Source organism: Haliaeetus leucocephalus, unplaced genomic scaffold, assembly GCF_000737465.1.
Source record: "Haliaeetus leucocephalus isolate CR32 unplaced genomic scaffold, Haliaeetus_leucocephalus-4.0 Scaffold317, whole genome shotgun sequence".
NCBI lineage: Eukaryota > Metazoa > Chordata > Aves > Accipitriformes > Accipitridae > Haliaeetus > Haliaeetus leucocephalus.
This window is the reverse complement of record NW_010972753.1, coordinates 9,282,358-9,309,851: the sequence shown is the minus strand read 5'-3', so window position 1 is coordinate 9,309,851 and position 27,494 is coordinate 9,282,358. Positions and strand designations below refer to the sequence as shown.

General features: G+C 35.7%; 1 protein-coding gene across 4 annotated transcripts in view; it reads left to right on the top strand.

Annotated features, from left to right (window-relative positions):
* Nucleotides 1-27,494, top strand: part of CASK (calcium/calmodulin-dependent serine protein kinase (MAGUK family)) — a 133,328-nt gene that overhangs the window by 87,447 nt on the left and 18,387 nt on the right. For 2 of the 4 annotated variants that reach the window (XM_010571367.1, XM_010571366.1), the window contains 10 exons: nt 923-1,000; nt 2,364-2,444; nt 7,799-7,987; nt 8,515-8,593; nt 13,370-13,455; nt 14,741-14,809; nt 20,712-20,780; nt 22,153-22,188; nt 24,995-25,191; nt 26,469-26,584. In XM_010571367.1, coding sequence (XP_010569669.1) covers nt 923-1,000; nt 2,364-2,444; nt 7,799-7,987; nt 8,515-8,593; nt 13,370-13,455; nt 14,741-14,809; nt 20,712-20,780; nt 22,153-22,188; nt 24,995-25,191; nt 26,469-26,584 — 1,000 coding nt within the window. The remainder of the gene's footprint in view (nt 1-922; nt 1,001-2,363; nt 2,445-7,798; nt 7,988-8,514; nt 8,594-13,369; nt 13,456-14,740; nt 14,810-20,711; nt 20,781-22,152; nt 22,189-24,994; nt 25,192-26,468; nt 26,585-27,494) is intronic. The other 2 variants (XM_010571365.1, XM_010571363.1) reach the window with 1 other exon arrangement.

Sequence of the window (27,494 nt, the reverse complement as noted above, 5' to 3'; positions counted from 1 at the left end):
GTCTTATATTTCAAAGTAGTAGTCTAACATAAATAGGAAATAATTACAGGCATGACCATCTTTATATTGTTTGAAATGTAAGCCAAAAGTTTTTTGTTTGAAAACAGTACTTATTACAGTGCCTGTTTATTCTTAAGTATACGTTTATTCCTTTATAACATGCACAATCTGTTAGGTTTGTATGAAAGAGAGCCTGTAATATCTACCTTTGATTTGAAGCTGAAGATAGATCTTTTGCTATTGTGTTTTGCGTAGTTGAGGGATTTTTTAAAGTTTTTTCAAAAAAAAAAATTAACCTGGGAGGTTTATGATTTCCTATTTAAATACATTGACATTCTTCTGTCTAATAGAAAATCCTAGTAAAATAAGGGTACTCTTTTTTGTGAGCACTCTTTCTTGGAAAGGTTTGGGTTTCTTTTCTCCAAAGACTTTGGCTTTTGTAGCGTTCTATCTTCAAGAGCATTTTCCCATATTCTGAGGTTTATTTAAATTACTGTGTGGAATGTCTGATGATTTGATTTATTGAGAAAAGTGGGATATGCAGATTAATTTGATTTTATAGCAGAATGTATGATTTACAGCATTTATTCAAGATTCGTAGGATCATTTCTAGTAGAAGAATATAGTTTCTGTAAATCTGTGGAAAAAGCATGGGAGGTTTGCAGAATCCCTTAACCTCTTGAACTTTCCCATGTCATCCTATGAACTCTGAATCTATGGCACTGTTCAAATCAGGAAATGTTTAAAAATGAAAAGCCAAAACCCTAAGCTGCTAGATTTTGTATACAAAACATCTGTGGTTCTTGCAGTTTAACAATCATCTTTGTCATGATAACGTAAGCAGGCTATTGTTAGCGCTCATCTTTACTTTATATAATAAAGTAGAATATGATTTCAGTAGTTTGTTTTCTTGTTATTTCAGCTTTATGACAAAATAAACACAAAATCTTCACCACAAATCAGGAATCCCCCAAGTGATGCTGTACAGAGAGCCAAAGAGGTAATGGCTTTAAAATATATTTTCTACTTTGAAAATCTGATTGTATTTAAAGTGGAACATTTTTTTCTTCATTAAGATACTGATATGTATTCTGGTTCATAATCTGAATTATTTCTGGAATTCTACCATTGCTTACTTAAGTTACATAACAAGTTGCATAAACTTGCAAAATTCCATTATGTCTGTAAGGATTACATATTACTCGGCTTCATCATTTAACCTTTCCTGCAACAATAGTGGTATTATAAGGAATACTCCTGTTGGGTAAATGCAGTATCTTTCATGTTCAGTTTATTTATCTGCAGCAGAAGTTTCATATTTATGTGCCTTAGTCACAGAAAAAGATATCTTTCTAGGTATCAGCTTTTTAAATTGGAAAACAAAGTTTATCATAGGTAGTTCTAAGAAGAGCAGACCTAGAAATGCAATGAAGGTGGCCCATTAAGGTGAAAGATAAATAGACGCAGATGTTCTTAATTCTTATACCTGACAGATAGTATTTTATTTGTTTATTGCAAGTAGTAAAAAAAAATAGTTGTATTATCTATTATCAGTATAAATAAGTACAGTTGTTGGGGGTAATGTCATAGGAAAACACTGTTTATAGTGCTATTAAAATAGAATGAACAAGAAGACTTTAAAACACTATTTAATAACTGAAGTCACACTGATAGACACCCTGAAGTCCTATTCTGCAAAATTTTCTGGCAGTTAATCCTGGGAGGTGCTTCCAGAACCAAAATACTCTGCTTTTGTTGTCCAAGTAGTTACATGTGAAAATAAAGGTGTAAGTATCAGGTTGCAGGCAACTGAGTTAAAGCTTATTTACTCCTTCCTCCTTCCCCCAATGATAAGCTGATATATGACTCTGATTTTATAAAATCTGGAGCTTGGAGGTAGGGTAGCAGATGGACCACCTACACTTGATGTCTTTGACAATTTAATTTGTGGAGAGAGGGTTTTATGGGTATTTTTAATTCTGCTTTTAAACTGATTGTTTTAATAAATTGAGACCATGTGTGAAAGTAGCAATTGGTGGTGGTGACGTGTGTCACCTATTAGCACTTCATTTCTGTCTCCGTATATTTAGCTGTTGGAGGAATGCTGTCAATTGAAAAAAGAGCAACTGTTTCCTTCAAATTTCTGCTTCAGTCTCTCTCAGAAAGAAAATTGAAATGAGGTATTAAATTCTCTTGAGGGGGTGGGGAGAGCACATTCTCCTAAGCCCTTCCCTATCAAAAAAAATTCTTTTGTATAATTACTTGGAGGTATTCTGACAGACCAGTGAGGGTTTTCATTTGTTAGATTAATAGCTTTATTTAAAAGAAAGTTACTATGGGCATTTCTCCTGGTTATTTTGCAGGTATTGGAAGAAATTTCATGTTACCCAGAGAACAATGATGCAAAGGAGCTAAAGCGTATTTTAACACAACCTCATTTCATGGTAAGCAAATGCTACTCTTGTTGGTGGTGGGGGGGGGGGGGATGTAATATTCTTTATATTAGAAGACTTAAGTTCAGTAAGTTCTACCTAAAATCTGGAAGTGATGAAACTGCATACAATACAATAGGCCTATTAATAAATATTTCTAATGCGCTGATCTGGCAAAATAATTATTATTACTACTACTATTGGTCCCCATTACTGTGCTGAAAACTGTCAACAGTTTGGAGTAATCTAATTATGGAGCAGTTTCACTGTCTTTTTGCGGGGGCTGTGTTGCACATAGAAAGATGAATGAATCCTTTTGGATGTCTGCACGTAGAGCTGGGATCTTACTTTTTCCCAAGGTCTTGTTAGGATAAAGGTGTGTGAATTCATTGCAGAATAAGTGTTTATTTATCGTTATTTTACAATAAATTGATAGCTTGTACAGTCTAGTGAATTTGTGTTACAGATCAACTCCTTCTGTGTCTGTTTCACAAACCTGATTTGTGGGCAGTAATTGTCCTAAGTTCAGGGATGGGACTGCTTAATAGCTTGGTTCAAGTTACTGAAGTCCAGTCTTTTGAAACTGCTTAAAGGATTTCTTTTGTTTATGCTGTGGATGAAGTTCCTAAGTTCAGAAATAAAAGCATTTGCTTAAATCTGCTATACACTATTGTTGGTTTAAAATCGTGAATTTGACTTTCCCTAACACAAGGATTATATGCAGGGGGCTTTGTGGAATTGGCTTACCTGAAAGCTGAATTACTGTAAGTCTGAAGGATAAACCTAATTTCCAGGAAAGAGTGAGCTGAAACCAACCTCATATTCAGGTATAAGATGAAATCTGGATAGCTGCATGTCCCAGTGTGTTCTTTTGATGGCCACTGTAGCTTTGGGTGCATTTTTTTTAGTACTTTAAATCAGATCAGGAGTGTGTTTTTGAAAAGGATCTCCTGATTGTCCCCTTACAATGCTTTGGTTTGTATCATGTAAGGGTCTTGGAGCATGCAAACTGGACTCCTTTCAGATAAAATTAAAGTCGAAGATATACGCCAGAAGCCAGTGTAATCCAGCAGCTGATGGGCATTCAGTCCACAGGACAAGATGGAAGCTGGTCAGAAGTAAAAACTCCTGCAATGCATTCAGTGTGTACATCGGGTCCTCACTAACCCAATGGTTTTACTTGTTGATTCATTCCTATTTCATTGCACTAATTGCTAATGCAGACATTGGCTTTTTATGTTGTACTCAGCAACACACTGATATGTCATTGCCTGGAGATGATACCTATCCTGAAGTCTGTAACAAATCTGGTTCAGTGTTTACTTGCTTGAAAAAGAACAGAAAACAAGGTGGAATGGTACTCAGACATACTGTAAGAAAGATAAAATTTAAAAAAAAAAAAAACAAACCAAAAAAAAACCCAAGAACAATACTGTCTGGTACTCTGGCAGCTCATTTGATTTACCTTTTTTGCATAATTACCACACAGTATTGCAAAAACATTAGGCACTGTGAAGAAAGAGCATTTTTCAAGTATGTTTTCAGAGTAGGCATCAATAAAAATGATTGTGGCATATAAAAATTTCATGTATGAAATCAAGCAACAGGAAAAGTGAGTTGGAAATCATCTTTTATAGGTATCTATTTCCACCTGATATCCTCATAAATTTAAAACCATCTGTCAGAATTCTTTTGCTGCAATTCTATAAAAAGTGTTTTTTTATAAAGAATAAGCTGCAATTCCTTAACAAATATTTTTGATGAGGAGTAATTTCAGTAAGTTAGTCTATGGCATCCCAAGCTAATTTGCTAGCTGATGGAGTCCCATCCCTTCTCCCCATGTTTCATCCTCTCCCTTGCAGTTGTTCTGAGGTTCATCTGACACTGCACTTCGGTATTGTACTGTGCTAAACTAGTAGAAAACTGCTTCAACAAAACAGTTATCCATTTAGCAAAAAGAATTGGGGACGCCTGGAATGCTGCCAGAGCCAGAATGAGGAAGGGGACAGAAACACGCAATCCGGGTTAGGGAGGAATGGCACAGACATGTAAAGCAGCAGTTAAATCAGCATATGTTGCTGTGGAACCATACCTTTAGGGTGCAGATACCAAAGAGTCTTCAGATGTCAGAGGCAATCCCATCCTCTCCCATCATTCCTGCTCCTGCTCCCAGATACACCTTTTATAAGGTAGCAGACCTTACAAAGTTATTCTTATATATGTGGCATTCTGCCAGACTTTCCTTCAGAGGCAAAGCCTTTAAAATAGATACTATTAGGAAAGGAAATAACTGTATGAAACAATATTGTCAGCCTACACTCAATGTGTTTACCAAACATTGTACAGAGCAGTGCTCTGGTTAGTAAGTTGCTGAGCTCTGACGCACTGAGACTGAAGCAATAAAGTGTAATAAGTAGGATCATGTGCGTTAACACCTGTATGATAACAGAGTATTTTACTATTACTTATATTATTACCTAATGTGTATGCCTAATCAGAAGACAATGGAGTATAGTCCGTCTCGTTTACTTAAACACAGTGTTAGTGGCTTAGACTATGTATAGGCCTTTACAGAACCAAAGCCAATAAAGTATGTGTTTGTAAGTACTCTTACTGGCACTGAGATCTTCCAGTTCAAAGTTTTTTGTTGTTTTAGATTTGTTTTACCCTTGCTTGTCTTATGGGTACAGGAATAAATTATGAATTTAGTCTGAACATGCTTAACATTTGGATTTAAAGAAACGTGTGTAAATTTTGCATAAAGGTCTTTCAGCAGATAGTTAATTTAAGAATTCTTTAAAAGATTATCAAGTACCTCATTTGTTGTGTACAAATTTCAAGGAGCTTTTATTCCATTACACAACTTTGAGTAGTTTTTCAAATGTGCGGGTATTATCTGTAAAAGGTTCTATTATATATGTTTAATATGTGGCAGGAATTGAAACATTTGCTGTACTAGGAGACTTTTACTTGATTACATATTGAAGTTTCATCTATCATCATCTGCCTTCCTACGCTGTTCTTTGTAGACAATGATACTGCAATATAGTAGAAAGCAGTTGTTCTCACTAAACGTATTTTCAGCAGGATTATCATTTTCTGCAAAGGAAAAAAGAAATGGGGGGGACATCTAAATTATCAAAATTAACAGAAATGCAGAAAACAAGTATCTTTACTTAAAGTCCAATAGCAGCCTTTATATTAAATCTTTTCAGTGTTTAAATTGAGCTTGCTGTACTTTAATATCTGGTGTTTCTGAATTTGTGTTAATTTTTGTTAACACATTCAGAAGTCATCTAGTATAATTATGAACCTTTAAAAATGTTCAGATTACCATATTTTAACTTCCTACAAGGTGCACATTATTGCTGAAAATACAGTGTAAAGCAAGGCAAGTATTTGATGTGAAACAAGTGTAAGGCCCTGAATTACATAAGAAATGTAATATTAAAGCGTGGTGAGTGTAACAGATACAGGCAGGTGCATGAAGTTGAGTAAGTAGCTTTGAGCAGATTGAGCTGAAGGAAGCACAGAAGATCATCCTACTCCGTTAAAGAGTGCTTGTCTGCGAAGCCAAGACCACGCTCACTCCTAGAATGGATGGGTTTGTAACAGCCAGAGCTAAGGCATGATTGCACATGGCTGCTCTTATCTGGGACAACTGCAAACAGTTTTCAGATACTAGAATGAGAATTAAACTAAATCTCTAAACCTAGGAGTTTGAGCTTAGTGGTTGACAAAATATGATGAAAAACAGAAAATGCAGATACAGGTTAGTATTTAACTAAAAACAGTATTTGTGTAGGTGGGCTTGAAACACTGGAAAAACAGGAGGGAATGTGGGCAGAGCATTGCTAATTTAGGGAATTCCATTCCATCATTGTAATGCTGAATTCCCAACTATAGTTTGAAACTGATTTGAGGAAAGGGAACTTAAACTGTTTATGAAGTTGTCTTTTATAACATAGTACACTTTAGAAGTGCTACCTTGGGAACAAATTTAGGATTTTGTCGAGGCCATAAAAATCCCTTTGGAGGGATTTTTTTTATCACTTTTTTCAGTTTAAGTTCTGCTTAAACATTTTAACTGAAGACTAAGACATTGCAGACTCAGATTTCTCTGCCAAAAAAAATTCTAGATGGTCGATCTCAAGCCTTGCAGGATTGATGGATTTTGCAAGTTAAGAGCTATGAGCATTTAAATGAAAATTAACAAGATGTTAACTATAATACAGATTGACCTAACTGTGGTGGTGGCTGATGTCTCTACTATTGTAGAGATATTGTAAGAACTAGGCTTGATTTATCAATCCTTATCTGAAAGACCCGTCCACTCGGGTATAAAGGCAGGATCTATCTCTGGTCCTTGATGAGTTAGTATAGCAGTAGAACCAGCATGCTCACATATAAATTGTATTTAGTGTTTTGACAGAAGCAAGCTAGCTATAATATACTCCTTATTAAAAGTTGAATGCAAATGTGAAATGGACGTGATATGGGGCTTTTAACAATATCCTGGAGGACAGTGGAATGTCATACCATAAAAAAGCCTGGTACTATTGAGTACTGCTTTGCAAATGTTGACACTTTGTCCAACTTATGTCTCGTAATACTATGTTATACTTTTTACAGTTATACAGGCTTCATGTCTTTGCCCTAGCTTAGAGTTCTTAATCAGTTGTTCTGCTTATCAAAGATATTTAAATACATTTAATCAATTATGTGTTGTACCATTCTTTGCATCAAGAAACAGAATAAAACCAATGAATTAGTATTTGAGCAGTTTGTTGGTTTAGACTGTAATTTTTATCACGGATTTTGAACTCAGTGTGGTTGTGCAGGGTCTGTGCTCTGGGGGAAGGGGAGAATATCGAAGTGGTGATGCTAGTAAACAACAAAAAACAGTATTTCATTCTTTCAGTCAATACCGATCCACAGTTGGTCTTTATTAGAATGAAATACCATGGGATCTGAATACCTTTCCATTTTGCTAGGGTAATTATTATAGAATAGTGCGCCCAGAAAGATAGCTTCCTAATTCTGTGTCTAGGCACATAAATAAAGATGGCTTAATTCTGACACCTTGCAGGGGAGACAGAAGCAGCATCATTCTCATTGAGGTATCTACAGTAGAAAATCAGGTTTACTCATGTAGATTTTAAAGGCTAGGTATGTGTGTATGCATTTGCAGTCTGCTGAAGTTTGCCTTAGAATCCTTTAGGGGAAAAGTTTCTGTATAGAAAGTGAGGTACAAATATCTTGGATTTCCTTTAGTTTCTGAAAAGCTTCAAAAATACTTAAAGGAATGAGTGGGGGGCATCAGAGATGATGGAAGTCTGATATTTTGTTGCTATAATCTCCTCTAGGCCTTACTTCAAACTCATGATGTAGTGGCACATGAAGTTTACAGTGATGAAGCGCTGAGAGTTACACCTCCTCCCACCTCTCCATACTTAAACGGAGATTCTCCAGAAAGCGCCAACGGCGACATGGACATGGAGAATGTAACACGAGTTCGACTGGTGCAGTTCCAGAAGAACACAGATGAACCAATGGTATGGAGGGAACCTCAGTCTTTTTCTCGACTCTGTACTGGTAGAGACCAATACTGTAATGATTTTAATGCCAGTTTCTGCACTTTGAAGTAGGGCTGCCAGTCTAATTGAAATAGTTCAGCAGCCATTGTAGATACTTATCCTCCTGTGCACATCCTTAACTTAAAACGCTATGTGTGCATTCATGCTACTGCTGTACCGCTAGAGCTTTTTTTGTTTAAAAATGACCTTGTAGCATTTATAGCAGATTAGGCTTTAAACCAAACCAGACACTTTGCACTTCAATACAAAATTACATTTTTAATAAACCAGAATCTTATATGCTCATATATTAAAGTATTGCATCTTCACTTATAAATAGTACCTATTTTCATTGGTCATATTTAAGTGAGTGACAAAGTTTTTATTTTAACCTTAAAATTTATACTCTACCTTCAAGCTTTTAGGAGAAGTGACTGTTCTTAACCACGCAAGAATCACACTGCTTAATGTTTTATTTTTAAAATATAAGCATTTCCTTTTTCTAGGGAATCACTTTAAAAATGAATGAGCTGAACCATTGCATTGTGGCAAGAATTATGCATGGAGGAATGATTCACCGGCAAGGTAATCATGTGTCATGAATAGTTTTGTCTTCAAACACAATTATTTAGACCATTTTGTACAAACTGTGTAACGGTACATACTCCTCATTTTGATTGCTACTATTCCATAGTAGTGTACCTCTGTATTTGGATGAAGTCCTGTTAACTGCCTTTGTTACCTTCCAGTTGCAGATGTCTGCCAGAGTCTTGAGATGAGAGCCCACGATATTTCATTTAAGCCTTAATTAGGGTAATGGGACTATAGCTCAGTGAGAGATTGAAATGCCAATAATTTCTGGAGCAGTATTTATTTAAGCCACTGTTTAAAAAAGAAAATCTTTAGACTAGTTACAGTACTTTTCCTTGCAAAAAGGAAAGAGCTTTGTTCAACAAAAAAATGAAATTCCTCCATGTATTTTCACACAATTCTTGAGGATCTTTGTACTTTTGATATTGAGGGTCATAAAAATCATTTTTTAAATAAATATATTTCTTGTGCCTAGAACTTGAATTTTTATTTTCAGTTTTCACTACTACAGCAAACCCTGCAAACATGCATCTTTTATCTCCAGTCTACTCCTTTTTTCCATTTTGTGTGTCCAGATCAGGCGTCAAAAAATAGCTGGGCTTTGTCCTACTTTAAACAGATGAACTTCCCTGCTAGGTTGTTGGCTGCAAGTCTGGATTGCACCCTTAAAAGGATTACTTTAGTTTTTCCAGTTTGCCATCTTTTTCTTTTGATGACTACAAAAATTTTCATCATTTGTCAGACCAAAGTTCCTTCTGGCCTACTGTTCTATTTCAAAGGAAGCTAGGAACAGGTAATTAGGAAGACAAAACATAAAACAGGGAAAGGGTACAGTGATCTTTCCCTGATATATTCACTTTATCTCCTCAATATGGTCAAACCTGTCAAGAAGCAGGAAAGATGGAACTTTTCATACAAGCAAAGACGCAGTTCATACAGACTTTTATGTTCCTTTAGAGGACCCTCTGAATTGAAATTTTTTTGGCTTCTAAAAGTGAATTTAAAAGGAGGTTGCTCTAAGATTCACAGGAAGAAGGTTTTCTTCCAAGTGTACATAGGTAGTGGTGATCCTCTGCAGACTATTGTTTCACGTAAGTGTGCCACAATGGGGGTAGTAAAACTTTTAAAACCTGTTAAAACTTCATCTAACTAAGGTAGCTCTTCTGCACATACATTTAGTTTGAAAATGAACTATACTTCAGTGTTTTTGTAGTACTGTTTGGGGGGTTTTTTAGTATTTGTGATTTTGTTAGTGCTCTAGATGCCTCCTAGCTTCACTGCTTCATTCAACATATCTGTATTTAGAATATTTTTACTGAATAGAACAACGCGAATGTAAGTTAACAGTGACTTCGAGCACAACATGTCTTTGAATCCTATTGACAGGGTCTGTGGCTTTTATTTGATTTGGGGCTGGGGGGGGTATGTTGTTGTTTCTGCTGTCTCCTCTTGCTATATGGAAAATTGCCAGGCAATAACAGCAATGACTAGATAATAGATCTACTGGGAGGGTTACAGGAAATGTGTAATTTCAGGACTAGCAATATTAAGTAGAAACTGCACAATTCCCAATCACAAAATAGAAGCTGCTGTGAAGTCTGCCTCCTGTCTCTATGCCAGCTGTATCTAGTCCTGCTGATTATAGTTGTCCTTACTCAAAAGGTGGGGGAGTTGAAGTGGGAAGATAGGCTTGTAAAGATGCTATCTACTTGCACCTTCCAGAGGACTCGGGTCAATCAAAATGAAACACGGGTTTCAGTCATTAAAAATTGTCTTTTTGTTGACTTGTCTGCTTTTTTAGGATAAGTAAATGAATGGTATCTTAGATCTCAGGCTTTTAATTATGTCTTGGCTTTCCCCTTTGTGACTGTGCCTTAACTTAGCTCAGTTGTCCATTCACTTTTTACCTGTGGATTCTGTTTAGACTACTCACACTGTAAATATTATATTCAGAGGATCTGCATATAGCCTGAGTTCTCAGCAGCTGTCAGTATCTTAACCCATGGGGTTTTTGCTGCTGACTGGTTTTGGGGCATACACGCTTAAAGGTGAATTCATTCTTAAGATGCATTTAAGAAGAGGGACCAATACAGCATTCAAAAATATTTCCAAAGAAGAGAGAAGACTTATTGGCAGCTCATTTAACTTCACCAGAAAAACAGCAGTTGTACATTGTCTATGCTACATTGTCAAAGTGACTTAATGTAAAACTCACACCAATTTTTGAAACACTGATACTCTGATAAGGTTTATTCAGTTCTAACAAAATGTATGTGATAACTTGGTGAAAATATGATTTTACGTTCACAGCCTTTCACTTTCCAAGCTACAGGATTTTCTTTTAGCTACAAAACATGTTTCTGAATAGGGACTCCAAGAATTTGTTCTGTCTTCTTCCTAATAGGGTAGGATTTCTCATACTTCTGTGCAGAGCAAGAGCACACACTTCCTAAAACTGTCGTCAGTCTGCCTTGCAAAGACAAAGAAGGAAATAATTTACTCCAGAAATACATCAATTCTTTGTTATTACAGATGTATTACACATCAATAAGTCATGAATAGCTTAAGTTCTAAATAAACACTGCACTGTCAATAGAAAAGGAAGCAAAAGCAACCAAAATTAGATGCTTAAGCTTAGGTATCATGGGAGCTACAAATGGTACGGAAGACTCTATTCAAAGATGTCGAGAATACTCTTTTCCAACAAGAATATTTAGAAACATTTAAAAGTTTCTACAAATAATAAAAGCCTCTTCCCTCAGACTGAAAACATCTTCCTGTGGTTTATCAGTGCATCCACCCCTCAAAACAGAATGACCATCTACTGCTAATTGTCCATGCTTTATTCTCATCTTTTATGTGTACTGCTCCATTCCGGGCATGAACAGAAAAATATTCACTTCTGTCAGAGTAACAGAAATGGGAATTTCTCCAGAAGAGGGGATTTTATTATAGTGCACTATTGAAATGATTTGATACAGGGATATTACTGAGTCTGATTCTCATTCTAATATTTAATTCCATCAGATTTATATTTTGAATAATGCCAAAGAATCTTTATACTATTCCAGGGCATATGCTCTTTCTGATTCAGTATTATTGTTTAATAACAATTACACTTCAAACACAATTTAATCTTGGCATGATACAGTCAACACAGAGCCTCATTTTTTTTTAGAATTTTTTTTTTTTAAGAAATGGGTATTGAATGCCTTCCTGAGAAAGTCTGCCAAAACTGAACTTTCAAAGTGTTTCACTAGAGATTCAGTCATTAATATTCTAGATGTGAACTAGATTAATTTGAAATTCAGATGCAGGACTGTTGCATTCACATTCAGTAAACTATTAATTGTGATAATTTTTCCACTGAAGTGTGGAAGAAGAACTGCCATGAGTCCTCTTTTATAATTTCACTGTCAGCAGATCAGCTTCTGTAGAATTGTTTGGAGCATTTAATGTGGCTGAAGGACTTACTCTTGAGAGTACTGAAAGTTTTCATAAACTTTGGGCTCTCTCCTGTAGCACTGCCAAGTGAGCTTCAGTTTCACAGAAGAGAGCCCAAAGGGACTCATAGCAACAGAGCTTTTCAGGATTCTTCTCCTTGGTTCAGTCTGTGCTTGTGTTTAGCAGGCACACAGTTTGATTTTCCTACGTTTGTCCAGCTGAAAGTTTTGCTTGCATGGTATTCTTTGGAAAAACTGACTATTTTGGTTCAGGAAAAGAATGTTAAGGATTTTCCAGGATTCTAGTTGATTGACTTTTTTCAGGTAATTTTCCATACGTGTGTTTTAGTTTAGCAAATGTTTGACAGTTGCTAGTTTTCTAAGTAAGATTAATTATATTCGGTACAGTAATTGTATTAGGTACAGTATTTTGAAAAGGATACTTGCACAAATTATTTAAATCGTATAGCAGAAAGAAGTATATGCGAAGTAAATGGTCTTGTCGTATTTCATTATACATGAAAAACATCTTCTGACTAATAATAAACCATGGAAGTTTTTTTGGAGAACTGCTAGAGAATTAGGTGGGCTTGAGCTACTCAAGTCAGAAATTATCATCCAAAAAGAGCCTCCTAGGTTGCTTCTAATCCTGAAGATAATTAATTAATTTGCTGCCTCCTCCCTGTTGAGCTTTTGTAGTCTTAGAGCTGTGTTGTAGCATGCCATTCCCATCCCAGCTTCAGCAGGTCAGTTTTTGACTTGCCTAAGCTAAGTAGATAATTTGGTTCATCACCTGACATTGTAGGTAGTCACACTAATCATTACATTCAAGCTGAAGTCAAGTGTACATACAGAAAATGCGTACTGTAACTATAGCAAATCAAAAGCAGAGAAATGAAAAAATACAGAAGTCTGACAGATAAAATTAAGACTGTGTCCAGAAGCCAAACTGCATTAAGTAGTCATCTGATAAAATACTGCTTGAATGTCTCTGTTGAATGTTTCCAGCTGACTAGTTGCAGGTGACTTTCTTTTCAATGTGTGGGGTTTTTTGCAGTGTCCTTGTAAGGGACTGATGTTTTCCCCGTGTACTTTATCGGGTGCCCAGGAGTCTCATGCTGGTGTATTGCCTGCACTCTGAAAGACAGATTCGTGATCTTTGGTAACTAATACATAGCTACCGAAGTCCTCTTCTGAATCTAGCCAAAAAACTGATTTTAATGTTGTTTCATATTTGTGCCTTTGTATTAATATTAGTACTGTCTTAAAATTATCTCAATTTGTAAAAACATGTTTGAGGTGATTTTGTATTTTGTTAAATCCACAGGTACGCTACATGTAGGGGATGAAATCCGAGAAATAAATGGAATCAGTGTGGCAAATCAAACTGTAGAACAACTACAAAAAATGCTTGTAAGTGCATGAAATCTTTTTCATGTTCTTTATAAAAGTGCCTGTCTTATTTTGACAACTTTTATGTAATTGCATTGTGACTTCCCCTTTTTCTTCTATTCTTGATAGCCTACATGTGCAAGTAACACAAAGTCTTCCTGTGTTCAGCTGTTAAAGCCTTCTACAGGCTCTCCCCTGTTTTTTAGTAGTGGCTTTTTTTGCACCTTATACCCAGGAATGGTAAAAGGCACCTCCAGGTGTCATTTTATTTATTCCATTTAGTCCCACAGAAAAGATCATTGACACCCAGCCATTCCTGACAGATGTATGTCTGACCAGCTCTTAAAAAAATTTGAGTAATGGAGATTCCCCAAACTCTCCAGGCAGTTGACTTTAGTGTATAACTCTTCTATGCTTTAGAAAGTTTTTTCTAATGTCTGACTTCCCTTTGTTGAAATGCAGGAGTTTCTTCTCTTGTCTCTAGTGGACATAACAGAAAAAATACCGCTTTCCTCCTGTTACTCATCCCAAGTTAGTCTATAAAGATCATGCCCTTATTTTAAATCTTCAGTCTACACCAAGTGTAGTCACTGAGTATACTGTGAGAGAAAAGAAACTTTTCTTGACTGTTGGTATAATTGCTACACAAATACAAAGACAGTAAATCATAGAACCATTCAGGTTGGAAGTAACATCAGGAGGTCTCCAGTCCAGTCTCCTGCACAAAGCAGGGTCAATGTTGAATGCAGCCCAGGTTGCTCAGGGCTTTGTCTGGTTAAGCCTTGAAAATATCCAAGGACAGAGATTTGACAGGACAGGCGCCTCTTTGGGTAACCTGTTCCAATACTTAATTATCATCATAAGGAAAAATGTGTTCCTTAAATGTATCTGTGAATATGCTTTTGCTATTTAACATGTATGATGAAAGGGAAGAAAATGCCACTTTAGTAGCAAAGAGTCTGTGGATCACAAGAATATAGCTACAAAGAAAAGACTGATATGGAAGAAACCTACACATCTCTGAATCTCTTACCTTAAAATACAGCTGTAGGTTCTAGGCATTCGAAAACTGGTCAGGCGAACAAACTGATCATATATGTTTATATTTTAGATTAATGAGAGATGATTAAATGTTTGTTTATAAGTGAAATGACAAATTAGCTGTAGCATTTTAGATTTCTGAATATTTACTTTAGGAAAACATACTGTTGCTCTCAAGCTATGATGCTTTCCTTTCAAGCATTAGTGATTTGGAGGTTTTATCTTCAGTGTCTTAGTCTTTAAAGAAGTGCTTCTCTTTTTCCAGAGGGAAATGCGTGGAAGTATTACCTTTAAGATTGTGCCAAGTTATCGCACGCAATCTTCATCCTGTGAGGTAATGAATTTAATGAACTGTCCCATTTCTTCCTCAGTCCTGTAACTAACTGCCTGCTGATGGCTGAATGTTACTGCTTTCTGGGAAATTGTTTCTGCCTGTCCTGTTAGATCACGCACACCAATTTTACAACAAAGATAACGGAACATGAGTAGGTCCCACCTACCTACTCAGCCCTGCCTTCATATTCATCTCATCAGCACCTTAACTAACTCTTTACAGCCTGTTAAAAAAAAAAAAAAAATAGGAAAGGGGATCCTCAACTCCTGCATTTAGGAAGCCCCTTTAAAAAAAATTACAATTTAAATGCATTCTCGAGGAAGTCTATTAAAGTTCCTAAGCTGAGAAACAATCATCCTTTTTTTAGGCATTAAACATTATTTTACTGCTTTGGGCTGTTAAGGGTTAATTGAAGAATCTGTTTCTGTATAACCCTGTTGAGGTAAATTTGTGATGGTTGTCTGTAACAGTTACATGTGGCTTAATATTATGTTTCTATGAAAAAATGGTATTTGTCATTACAGAAGAAAAACAGATTTGGAGTTAGTTCTTGTGGAACTAGAAACTTGGTATTACGGTTTTTGCACAGTAATGTTTAATTCCCTTCTGCTCACAAAATTATGTTCCAGACTGCAACTGAAGGGAATTAAATTCTAGAAAATGGCTACTTGAGAGATACTGTTCCAATTTAAGCATACAGATGGCATATGCACTATGTAGATGATGCCAGTCTTTCTGTGCCACGTGCTTAACTGCGCAAACAGTTCCCAAATTAGAATTCCAAGAGTGAAATCACAATCCCTGTTGAAGTCAAGCACCTTATCTTAATTAGAGCTGTGATTTCACCCTAATTGTTTTTGTGTCTCAGCAGATGCTAAAACACACAGAAACTGCTATTGTGATTGTCAAAACAATCTGTTTGCAAGAAAAAAATTACTGCTTTTTGGTTGCCTTCTGTAGTTCTAATAGAAGTCAACAAGAACTAAAAGGTTTTAGAGGTAGAAGGTTTGACAAATTTTCACCTATGAGGCCAATTCTCTTAAAAGGTATAAATAAGAAAGCAAAAGTTCTTTATGAAATGCAAAGGCTTTAAAAAAAACACCTCAGACAGAAATTCTAGAGTGTGCTGACAAATTTATGTATTGACTTCTGTGCTGTAAACAGCAGTAATAATAAAAGACATCTCACTTTCCAGTATTAAAATACAGAAACTGGTGAAATTATAGACCTGCTGAAAAGTTGATTATTTGAAAAAAATAATTGAGCATACAGCTTTAAATTAATACCATTAGGTGTCATTTTAGTAGTAGCAGGTCATCTCTTTTCCTTAGCTTTGTGCCCTTAGGTTCTTCTTGACTATTTATTTCACAGAAGAGAGGAAAATGGACTCTTACCTTCCTTTGGAAAAAACAGTAAAACTAGAAATGTGTGATCAAAGACAAAGGAAAAAAATAAGCACGTCTATCACACTTTGTGGTATTTAGCATTCATTCAATCAGACATGGCTGAGTCTATGCCACCTGCTTGGCCACACTATGACTTTGGGTAGATTTTCAACTGTTACAAGTGTACACAAAAAGCCAACGTTTTTAAATCATCCTATTAAAGCATCACTAGTCCTTTGGTACAGAGAGGATTTTTTTCACAGAATTTTTCAGGATTGTGATTCAGATGATGAATCAAATTCTTAACCATTCTTTAGCCATTGATAAAGGCTAAAAATGAATGTTGAATGACATTACTAAGACACAGAAAGCTTGCTTCTCATGCTCTCTAGCAGGATAAATTCAGAGATTGGGTCTTCACTAGTATAATCTTACTAGTTAAGGTATTTTTTTGGCAGTAATTTACTATAAATTTATGTTTGGTTCCCCCCCTCCCTTCAGTCATGAACTGGTGCTCACATAGTATAGTTTTACCAAAGAGGAATATAAAACAGAATTGATAACTGGGTTTTTTTGGAGGCTCCTGCCATAGTTGCATCATTGGATTGCAAAGCATCTTGTTAAATAAGAAAAACTAAATGTTAGTAGAACCACAGGTGATCTGCCTTTTACATAGAATCTGCCTATTTGGCTTTGTATACAAAGGTGAGGGGGGGCCACAGGATGTTTGGGGTTTTTTTAATAACTGAGATTTGCATTTTTTGCCATATTTTTCTTCTTTTGTAGGCATTTAAGAGAAGTGGTGTAGTGGTGGTGTTCTAAATATTAAGCCACTTTTGCATGTATAGGGAAGTCTTGTCCCTGTAGTAAGTAATGGTACTTCAGTATCACTAGGCAGTTTCCAAAACCTCAGCTGAATAATTTACAGTTTCTTAGGGATTTGTGGCTTTTTCTGCACCCATGCCTTCTATTCAGTTACCAGACCTTCTATTTTGTGGAGGAGACTTTGCTTGAAAACATAATACTTAGGAATACCCTTGTATAAAAATCTGATCAGCTAATCTACTGTGAGACGACCTGTTTCGTCATTGTTGTGGCAAATGGCCTGAGTTACTCGGATATCTAGATAACAGTGCCCAGGATGTTGTGTTTTCTGCTTCAGATACCCAGGAAGTTACAGACTTATATAAATATGAACTTAAGTAATTATTGCAACACATTCTTCTTATGGCTGATGACTGCATATGCTGTTTATATGTTTCAGCTTAATCCAACTGAGTAAGCATTTTGCTCTAGCTACATTTGCATTCTTACTTTGTACTGACAAAACACCCCAAGTAACTTTTTATAGTGTCAGATATGTGAGAATGGTAAGGGAAGTACTTTTTTTTTTCTTTTTTTTAACAAAAAAAAATTCCTTATAAACATCCTTTATGTTTCATATTGTCTTCCTGAAACACTTAAGCTGTTTCATTAAGAAGAAAAGCCCTTATATATATGAGGTTTTAAAAATCTGGTGGTAATCACCATGGATTTTTTCCTTTAGTCTTGCAATGTTTCCACTAGTGCTCAGACTATAATACTTTTTATAGTCTTAAACCTTTTTTGTATTTGTATTAAAAATACTGCCAGAAAGGTTCCTTGAGCAAGACTGAAACTGAAATGTATTTTCAGGTTTTTGGAAAGTCTCTCTTTTTTTTGTGTGTGTGTGGATCTGGCAACAGTGTCATTAACCTAGCTGTTCTTGTCAGTATCTAATTTGTTCAGGCCACATCTAGTAGACATAATTGACTTCTGGCTATAGGATTGCGTCTCAAATGCATCGATTTATCATTCATAATCCACACCTAAGAAGGAAGAATCAACAGGAAACTAGTTTTGCCATCATCTGGAAATAATTGTGATTGTTTCCTCTAAGGCTTCAGCTGTGGTGCTTCAACTGAAGAGCAAGGATCCAAAACACTTCTGTTTTGTCATTTGGCTTGGGCCTAGACAAGGTTGGGAAATCTAGATAGTCTAGTTATACTGAAATATGATGATAACACTTCTACACTACTCAGAATCATTGGATCCTCCAAGTGTTTTTCCGCTCTTATTGCTGGAAGAGCTAAGCCTTTTCAGATTTACTGGAGAAACAAACTCACAACCAAAGCTGAAGTTTTCCGGTCCAGTTTTAAGCAGTCCTAGCATTCTACAAGGATCTCTCTACTCACCGAGTTGTCTCATTAGACTGTGCATAATAGTTTTTCTCTTAACTTTTGAGTCTGATATTTTTTGAAAGAAAGACCAGGTCCCTAGGAAATAATGAATCTAAATGCCTTTGAAATTGTGGGTGAACTGCCTTACTATTTAAAAATTGTACATATGCCTCTTGACTAGCTTCATAGATTAATTTCTTAGAGTTAGTACTGAAATCACCAATAGCACTGAAAATGTGTATTTTCCTCGGTATGTTATGATGAACATTTGCTTTGAGTAATGTGCTGTCTTCTGTTGAGAATTGTTGGAGGAATACAAATCAAAACATTTTCAAACCAAGAAAATTTCCCTCAAAGGGAAAAGCCTTCAAGAGAGTCCAAAAATAGTGGCATTCTCCAAGTTACTCTAAACTTGTTTTTCTCCAAATGACTTGGGTGCTTGCATCACTTTTCAAAGCTTTCCCTTGCTAAACCATCACTGACTAGCAGATCATAACAAACTAGGTTTAAAAAAAAAAAAAGGTAAAATTAATTTTTCACCTCTTCTTGAAAGGGAGAAAATGCCAGAGACAGAATTGCAGAGCAAGCAGAAAATCTCTTTATAAAAGAAGGAAGTCACTGATTTTTTGGAAAAAAGTATCTCTTAGCTGCTAATGGATTAAGGTGATGCTGATAATCCTGTACACAAAAAAAAAAAAAAAGGAAAAACAGTTCCTTTAGGCTTTTCTTTTTTCTTTTTCCTTTTTTTTTCAGTAATTAATATCTTATTTGGTCTCATTTGAACATTTTAAACTTGTTATGCTGGAGTGATTTTGTAAATAGAATTAGAGCTGATTTCCCCCAGTCTGTTACATGTTGCAAATGTGTATTTCGTTCTTATGCATGTAGCATAAGAACCATATTTTGAACCACGATGGTTTTACAGCCATAATATTGTCAGATCTGTCCTCAACTGTGTTAAAATCAAAGCAAGCAGCTAGATAGCTACATATGGAACTTTCTGTGAAATCATATCTAATGAGTCCACAAAAAAGTGCAGAAGTTCTACATGAGTTCATTGCACATCAAGCGTATAGGCAGCAAGAGGGATAAAGTATTGCCTGTCATTTTAACTTTTCTTGATGCTTTAAAATAGCTATGAGTGCTATCACATAATTAGTATAGGTTTGAGGATATTAGTAGAGGACCTTTACCTGACTAATGTTGCATGAAGAGTTTAGCTCCAATTCTGGTTTTTAATTTGTTCACAAAGGGCCCTTGTATTGGTAAAATGTGACAGGGATAACTGTTTTCTTTGAAAACTGTTTTAGCCCTTTTTTTCTGCTATCCTTGACATTAGGCAAAATTACCAGAAGTTCCTACATTGACCTTTGACATGGAATATTATATTCCAAAATTCCTCTGGGGGTAAAGGGGATTTTTTTTTTCCCACCCCCACAACATATGAGTGAATTATTTTATTTCCTGAAGAGGTGACTCAATTATCTGATTTTATGGAATTAAGTGCTGTACAGTCAAAATGGCATGTGAAAAAGATTGCTCTACAAGGGGCTTCCTTGCCTTTGCAAAACCCAGTCAGAAATTCCTGTTCTCCTTTCTGTAGAATTTCCCGGTACGCACCCTGCATCTGCTGTCTCCTCACTGAAGTGTAGGACCACACTGGTAGTCTGAGGCAAGAGAGGTGGCTTTTTTGAAGTGATCTATTTTGGCAAGGTTTAATACTCTTAAGCCCATGAGAATGTTGGAGGAAAAAAACCTCCATGTGCTGTAAACTGGATGAGGAGGGAGAAGAGAGTGTCCACCTTCCTTCTCAGGTGTCAGCTTCTGTGTCTCTGAGGCACTGCGGAGAGATGCATCTTACAGAGTACAAACCGATCAACACTGACCACCACCACATAGCTGAAAAAAGATTTGGAAGCACCTTTAAAATGGAATCATGTGCCTCATTCTCTTCAAAGTATTATTCAGCACATAACTTTCAGGTAGTTGCCTTTAACAAAGACACCAGTATGACTAACGGCCTTTAGCATTGTCAGCCACTTGAGATCTAAGAGACCCCAGATACTCAGTAATTAAAAAGCTGTTTGATTGCTAAGGCAATGTAAAAATAGTTATTACCTAGGATACATCAAAAAGTCAAACCTGAATCTTAGACTGTGGAAAAACTTTTCAGATTTACAGAGTTTGTAGTGTGGAAACTTTCACAGATGAAGCAGCTAAGCAAATGGTTATAAGGCTGTGGATGTAACTGTTCTTTTAAATATATCTGTGTTCCTGTGATAGTGTTGTGTTGTTAATGAACCTTGTGTCTTATTTCAGAGAGATTCCCCCTCTACATCCAGACAGTCCCCAGCTAATGGTCATAGCAGCACTAACAATTCTGTTTCGGTAAGATTTCCAGTTCCACACAGAGAAAGTGTGAAAGTTTTGTTGGTGCTCATCTGCCATTACTGTTATACTTATCGTGTGGTCAGTGGAAAATTTTGTCCTGATGATAGAACCAAAGTTATTACATACGTAACTCCCCGTTTTCTTTTTTTTAAGATTTTTTTCCAACATATTCTTCTCATGAAAAGCCATGCAGTGAATTAAATGTTAATAACTGTAATGTGACGCTTCAGTCATCCTTAAATCATTGTTAGCAGTTTCCTCAAAACTAAGCGAAGGATTAAAGTGGAAGTTGTATTTCTATCCTGAACTTTGGAAGCAGTGTTTGAAGAAAGAATAACTGTGCAGTTGGTATTTCAAGACATTTTAGACTCTTTTAAGTTTTGTGTTTTGAGAGACCTCTGGAACGTGTACTGGTTTCCGCTATCTGAGTTAACGAATTGGTGTGCCCTCTGCTGTTGTGGTACGTGCACATACTTTGTGAAATATGAGCCTTGCCTGGATATGAAAAGCAAAAGGAAGTGGCTTTAAACTGCACTACAAACCAAGCTATTATCATCACATCTTTAACACAAAGTACTTCTGTTTCATATGTATTCAGGTAGAAAGGTGCTGTTGATCTCCTGTTTTTTCTAAAGTATAGTAATGTTAAAATTTGTGTTGTTTATCATTTGTCATCGTTTGGACCGATGTAGTAACTGTACATGCAAGTTCCTTCAGTAAGAGTGCTGTCAATATCATGAGTTCATGGGACTAGCTAAAAAAAAAAAAAAAGAAAGAAAAACAAAACTGAGTAACTATTTCTTTAACTATTAAAAAAATTACAACTTAGAAATTATTTGCCACAAGGTAAAGTGCTTATTAATTAATACAATGAGAAATAATTGTGTGAATGAAAATTTTAAGAAATTTTTGTGAATTAAATTGAATTTGTAACATGATTAGTAGTTATAATCTTATTCCTCAGCACGATTAATTGCATTATATATTTTTAATAATAGATTTTTTAATATTTATAATAGCCATCCTTCTCTATTAAAAACAAGACTAAGTATTAAGTGGAAAAAGTGTTCACATAAAGAGCCTCTTTCACTTGACAGTGCTTTTGTGTTGAAGATGCTGAATTATTTATTAAAAAGCACATTCTCTACCTGCTTAAACTTTTGACCTGCTTTCTTCAGCTTGCTGCTAAACAGCCTGGGTTTGACTTTTCCTTAAGAAAAAAAATATTTCTAAACATGGGTCAACGCTTTATACTTTTGTCTGACTTACCATTTTACTGTAATGTAGTATGAATCACTAACAAATGGTGTTGTATACCCTTAAAAAGTAAAATGAAAATTTCTTCTCCTGGGTTGACTTTATTCTGCAGGACTTGCCATCGACAACACAACCAAAAGGACGACAGGTGAATAGATATCCTCCATGGGAATTTTTGTAAACTTAGCTGCTAGTGAACATCCCTGCTTACCTTTTCCCCCCTCATATTCTGTATGTGCTGGACTAAAACATTTAAGCTTGGAAAATTTGTTCCATTTTTTTCATTTTTCTTTTTAACTCATTTGTTTGTGGCTAATTCAAAATAGCATTTTTTTTGTATGTGTCCATATGTGTGAGAGTTACAAAGTCATTGTAAATTTAAATGGAGATGTTGTTTTAGTTCAGAATGCGTTAATAGACTTACTGTTGTGCAGTGACCTGTGCAGATTTTCATCTTAGAGGAAACCTCAAATTTGTATTTTAGCTGAAATGGAGACTAGTAGGGCAAGTGTCTAATACTCTCCTCTAAAACATTGTACTGACAAAGATTCTAAAGCTGGTGTTGATCTATAACTTAATTATTAACAGTAACAAAGCTCTTCAAAGAAAAACATTAAGGTCAGTTTCTATTAAGAGTTGATAAGTCTGAAGATACCCTCTTAAATTTTCAGTCCTGAGGCCTGGATTCAGTAATGTCCCTTAACTTTGTTACCTTGACCTGGTGGTAGTACATGTTATCAGGGAACAAAGAAAGATCTTCCCTCTCCAGACAATTCCAAGAAAGCCCTTAAAGGCTCTGCAGAGGATTTCCTATGATTCCGTTTGCAATTTTAAGAATTAGGTTTTTTAACTGCAGCCTCCAAATGAACACATACCATCAAGTGATTTGTGATTCCTCTTCAGTAACTGCTCCATTTATATATAGCCCTTCCAGAATCTACCTCTGAATCTTTAACCGTGGACTCAACCTCTTTCTCTACCAAGGGTTTTAATAACAACCCTTGCAATTCCACTCAAAAGAGTCAATTAAGTCCACGATCTGTTGTCTTTGAAAATTTTTTTATACTACTGTCTGGTTAAGTTAGCTGGAACATCTATTACAAGAATGGATTGCTCTCACTTTGTTTCCTATTTTTAAAGCTTACAGCTATGTTTCTTTAATTTTCTGTCGTCTTCTGAAGTTTGCAGCTGCCTGAATGTAATTCAGGAAAGGCTTCATGAAAGACCTTCCAAGCTGTTGTGTTAGGGGTTTTTTGCCTCTCATATTTTTCCCAGGAGAAGAGACTTTGTTCAAGACATATCAGAATAATGGCGTTCCTCGTACTCGCACCATTTATAGTTACCTGTTTTTTTCAAGAGTCTTTTCCCATTAAACCAGCATTATTTTTCTGGTAGCTTGTCATCCTTGAAGACCGTAAGGACTTGGATAACAGATACATTGCTATCTGTAAGGAAGTCTGTAACATTCCATGAACTGCCAGTATGTGGTGGATAAGGGCTCAAACTGGAGCAGGGACTTCAAAAGCGAGGAAGTTTCTAGGTGATAAAAATACTGCTTACATTTCTAGACCTATATTCGATAAGGTTGAGGAGAAATAAGGGATTGGTTCAATACTGATTACTTCATAGAAAGCCAATTACTAAATAAACAAAAAATAGGATGTTTTGAAACCAAATAAAAGTGATTAAAAGATATTGGGTTGCTTGTCCAAACTTACAGACTCAGTGCACTGCAGAACAAGGGTCAGATTTAGTATATTAAAAGTTGACTTCTATATTGATATTATCATCTGATGCTCTCACTGTAAACAGATAAAAATGCATTGGGTACAAGATAATAGTGATTAGCCATTTAAGTTAATTTATTCATATGTTGGGTTGCAGATTGGATTACTATAGAAATGAACTTTTTAAGTGCCATGAATAGTGCTAACACTGCATAGTTACAGCTATTTTTGGAGCAGAATTTGAGCAAAATTGGCAAGTGTTTGTTACAGTTTAAATGAAGGATATTAATTTGGAATGTAAATTTTTAAAAAAAAAATTAGTCCATTTTTAGTAAGGAAATCAGCAGTAGACTATACATGGCTGCCTGAGATGCTGTAGTGTGATGTTTGAAGTTCATAAACTGTAGAAATTACCCATCTTGGACATGACATTTAATTCTGGTTTTAAGATCCTTGGATGCATCAGGGCTGTAATTAGCAACCAAAACTGTAGATCACTTTTATTTTTATTTTCTAAGGTTGAGACCTCACTAACACACAAAGCAAGGATTGGTATATTATTTTAAATTGTGAAGTCAGAATCTGAATTTTTTCTGTTGATGTTCCTTAGAGAATAACTTACTCAAATCGTTAGTTTTCATTTATACGGGAGCAGACTTTTACTGAAAAATCCATGCAGAGAATTCCCCCATTCCTCCCAAGTAACTATATGCAATGGGTGCAACACAGGACTTCCTATTTAATCTTAAAAAAAGGTACTAAATTTTCAGTCTAAATACTAAAGATCAGTAATGTAGCCTAAGTCCTTTACACTGTCCAATAAAATTTCCTGCCATACAAATTTTTAAAACATACCGTGGGACTTCAGTTGGAAAGCCCAGTATAGTTCAAGTTGTAAGCTGCTGGCTTATAGTCTTCAATGATTCGTGATAGTTAATATTGATTTGAGGGACTCTGTCTTACATGTGTTCATTTTTGCTGCTCAGGTTTTACGGTATGTAGAAGACATGAGCTTTCAAAATAACATCATATGTCTCCATTGCTTGCTGGGGGGGGGTGTTTCTGTTTCATTTTCAACTATCACTTATGCTTTCGCCATTCTGTTTCTTCCTTTGCTTGTTGCAAACAGTATGTGTTGCTACATGCACAGATCAAATTTTCACCTGTTACTTTTAATACTGTACCAGTAATAATACCGCAGTGTCTTTTATAAACTCTTTTTTATAGATATATGTAAGAGCACAATTTGAATATGATCCAGCAAAGGATGACCTCATTCCTTGCAAAGAAGCTGGCATCAGATTCCGAGTTGGTGATATTATCCAAATCATTAGCAAAGATGATCACAACTGGTGGCAGGGTAAACTTGAGAACTCCAAAAATGGTACTGCAGGTCTTATTCCTTCTCCTGAACTTCAAGAATGGTATGACTTAAGTTTTCTGAAAAATGAATTTAGCTTTGCTTTTATTTCTGTCTTTCATGCTTTTCATTGTTGTATAGCTAGTTTTTGTATAATTTTTTCTTTTTCTTTTTTTTTTTCCAAAAAAAGTCTATATATTGCCTCAGTTTGTGTGGCATTGATTTTTTTCTCTTGTATATGCATAGCAGTAAGAGTTGCATGCAATATCATATGTGTAGTTACATTAGAAAAATAATCACCTATGTTAGTAAACATTGTGCTTTCTGATATACTATAGGAAACTAGGATTGAAGGCTAGTTGTTTATGTAAGGCGGTCAAATTAATTTTTTTTTTAGGTTCAAAACAGTGTTTTCATTAGTACTGCTTACATGCAAGTGCTGCAGGAATAAGGTGTTAGCAAGATGTCGAGCACAAAGGTCATTGAGGGAGTTTGGGGTGCTTCTCTTCTTTTCATTTTCCATATGAAAGCCAAAAAGTAAAAAGAAATCACAATGCAGATTCCTGAATGACAGATTCAATGAACGGCAATGGCTCTGAGTACCACAAAAGCAATGCAGAGCCTTTAACAACCTCTTGCAGAAACTGTTTAGTAAATACTTCAAATGTATCAGCATGAACTCTGGCATGCAAGTCCTGGGCCATGAAAGTCATGGCCATAACTCAAGAAAGTTTATCAATATGGTTAATCTAGCCCAAAATATTTCATGCAAGATTTGCCACGTAAAAGAATGAGAGTGCTATAAAGGGTTTAACAGCACCTGTGCCACCCGGACTGGCCCATGGAGATTTTGCTAGAGGAGAAACAGCGGTAGACAAAACATTTCATTCCATCTCAAGAGCTCCTTTGCAAGCCCTGACATAAGGGGGACACTGGTATACATTGCAATAGGAACACTTGCGGTAATTCATCCTAAAGATGGACCTCAAAACAGTTCCGCAACGCAACTTGCTCTGAAGTAATTTAGACCATAGTGGTCTTTACAGACCTCATGCTCTTCCAGTCTAATCGGCTGCAAAGTGGTCTACAGCCATTTTAACAGCTACCCTTCCTCCCACACTCACTTGATTTGTGAGTTCTAATGATCTACCACTCAGAAGATATTCTTTATATCAAAATACCTCTGTATATAAGTGCTTTTAAGTCACAAAAAAAAGGGGGGGTGAAAAGTTTTACTGTACTCTTGTACTATTAAAAAGTATTAGTTTTCTAATTCATTCTATGTGGCTTTTTGAAAATACACTGATTACAACAAAAAAATTTTTCTCCTCCATATGCCAGGCGAGTTGCTTGTATTGCCATGGAGAAGACCAAACAGGAGCAACAGGCCAGCTGTACTTGGTTTGGAAAGAAAAAAAAGCAGTACAAAGACAAATATTTGGCAAAGCACAATGCAGGTATGAAAAAAAAAAAACAAGTATCATTAACAGGTTAAATTTTTTACAATCTAAACCTTGCCGTTAATTGTTCAGTTGGCATTGTTGTATAAACCTAATGAGGTACTTAGGAAAATAGAAGTAAAATTCTGATTATGCCAACATTGCTGTGCTCGGTTTTTGCTATTTAAACATACAGCTTAATCAGTGAGAGGCAAGCTGCAACAAAATAAATGCATCATAATGTATCCTAACAGCTTACATTGTTTTGGTTTTTTTACATTTAAAGGACCACTAGAAACCAATAGGATATGAATTTTGCAGTCTATGTAACTGTACTGTGCTCTACAGAAGACTTTTCAGTAGCATCGTTGTTAATATGTGTTTATAGTTACAGATTATATGTGTGAAAACATCGTGAAAGGATATTTTTCTTGAAGCGTTACAGCTGGCAGTGGAATAAGAGCCATTGCGTAGTCAGTGTGTTATTTACAGTTACCAAATAGAACAAACTGCAGAAGTTTATCCTTGCAGTGATTTCTGCCTGAATCCTAAGTTTTTGTTTTCTATTTAGACTGCTGAAAAAATGAATTGTTTTAGAAAATTCTGAAAGTAGAAGTGTAGAATAAGAGATCCTTGCTGAGCAAAATTCATTAGTTTTAGTAGTAAAGAAGGAAGACCCCTTCATTCATGAGCGGAATTTAGTTCTTTTTTTCTTTTAATATAAAATGCTCGATGTGTTGAAGCTGTTACTGTTGGGTTTGCATTGATATCACATACTGTAATGATAAATATGTTGTTGTAGTCTCTTGGGAGACTTGCAGAGATTTTTATTAGAATTAAAACACATACCTGTCCAAACAGTGTAATGAAAGTATTTTATATATTGAATTAATTTCGGGGGGGGGGGGGGGGGTGGGTTTTTTTTGTT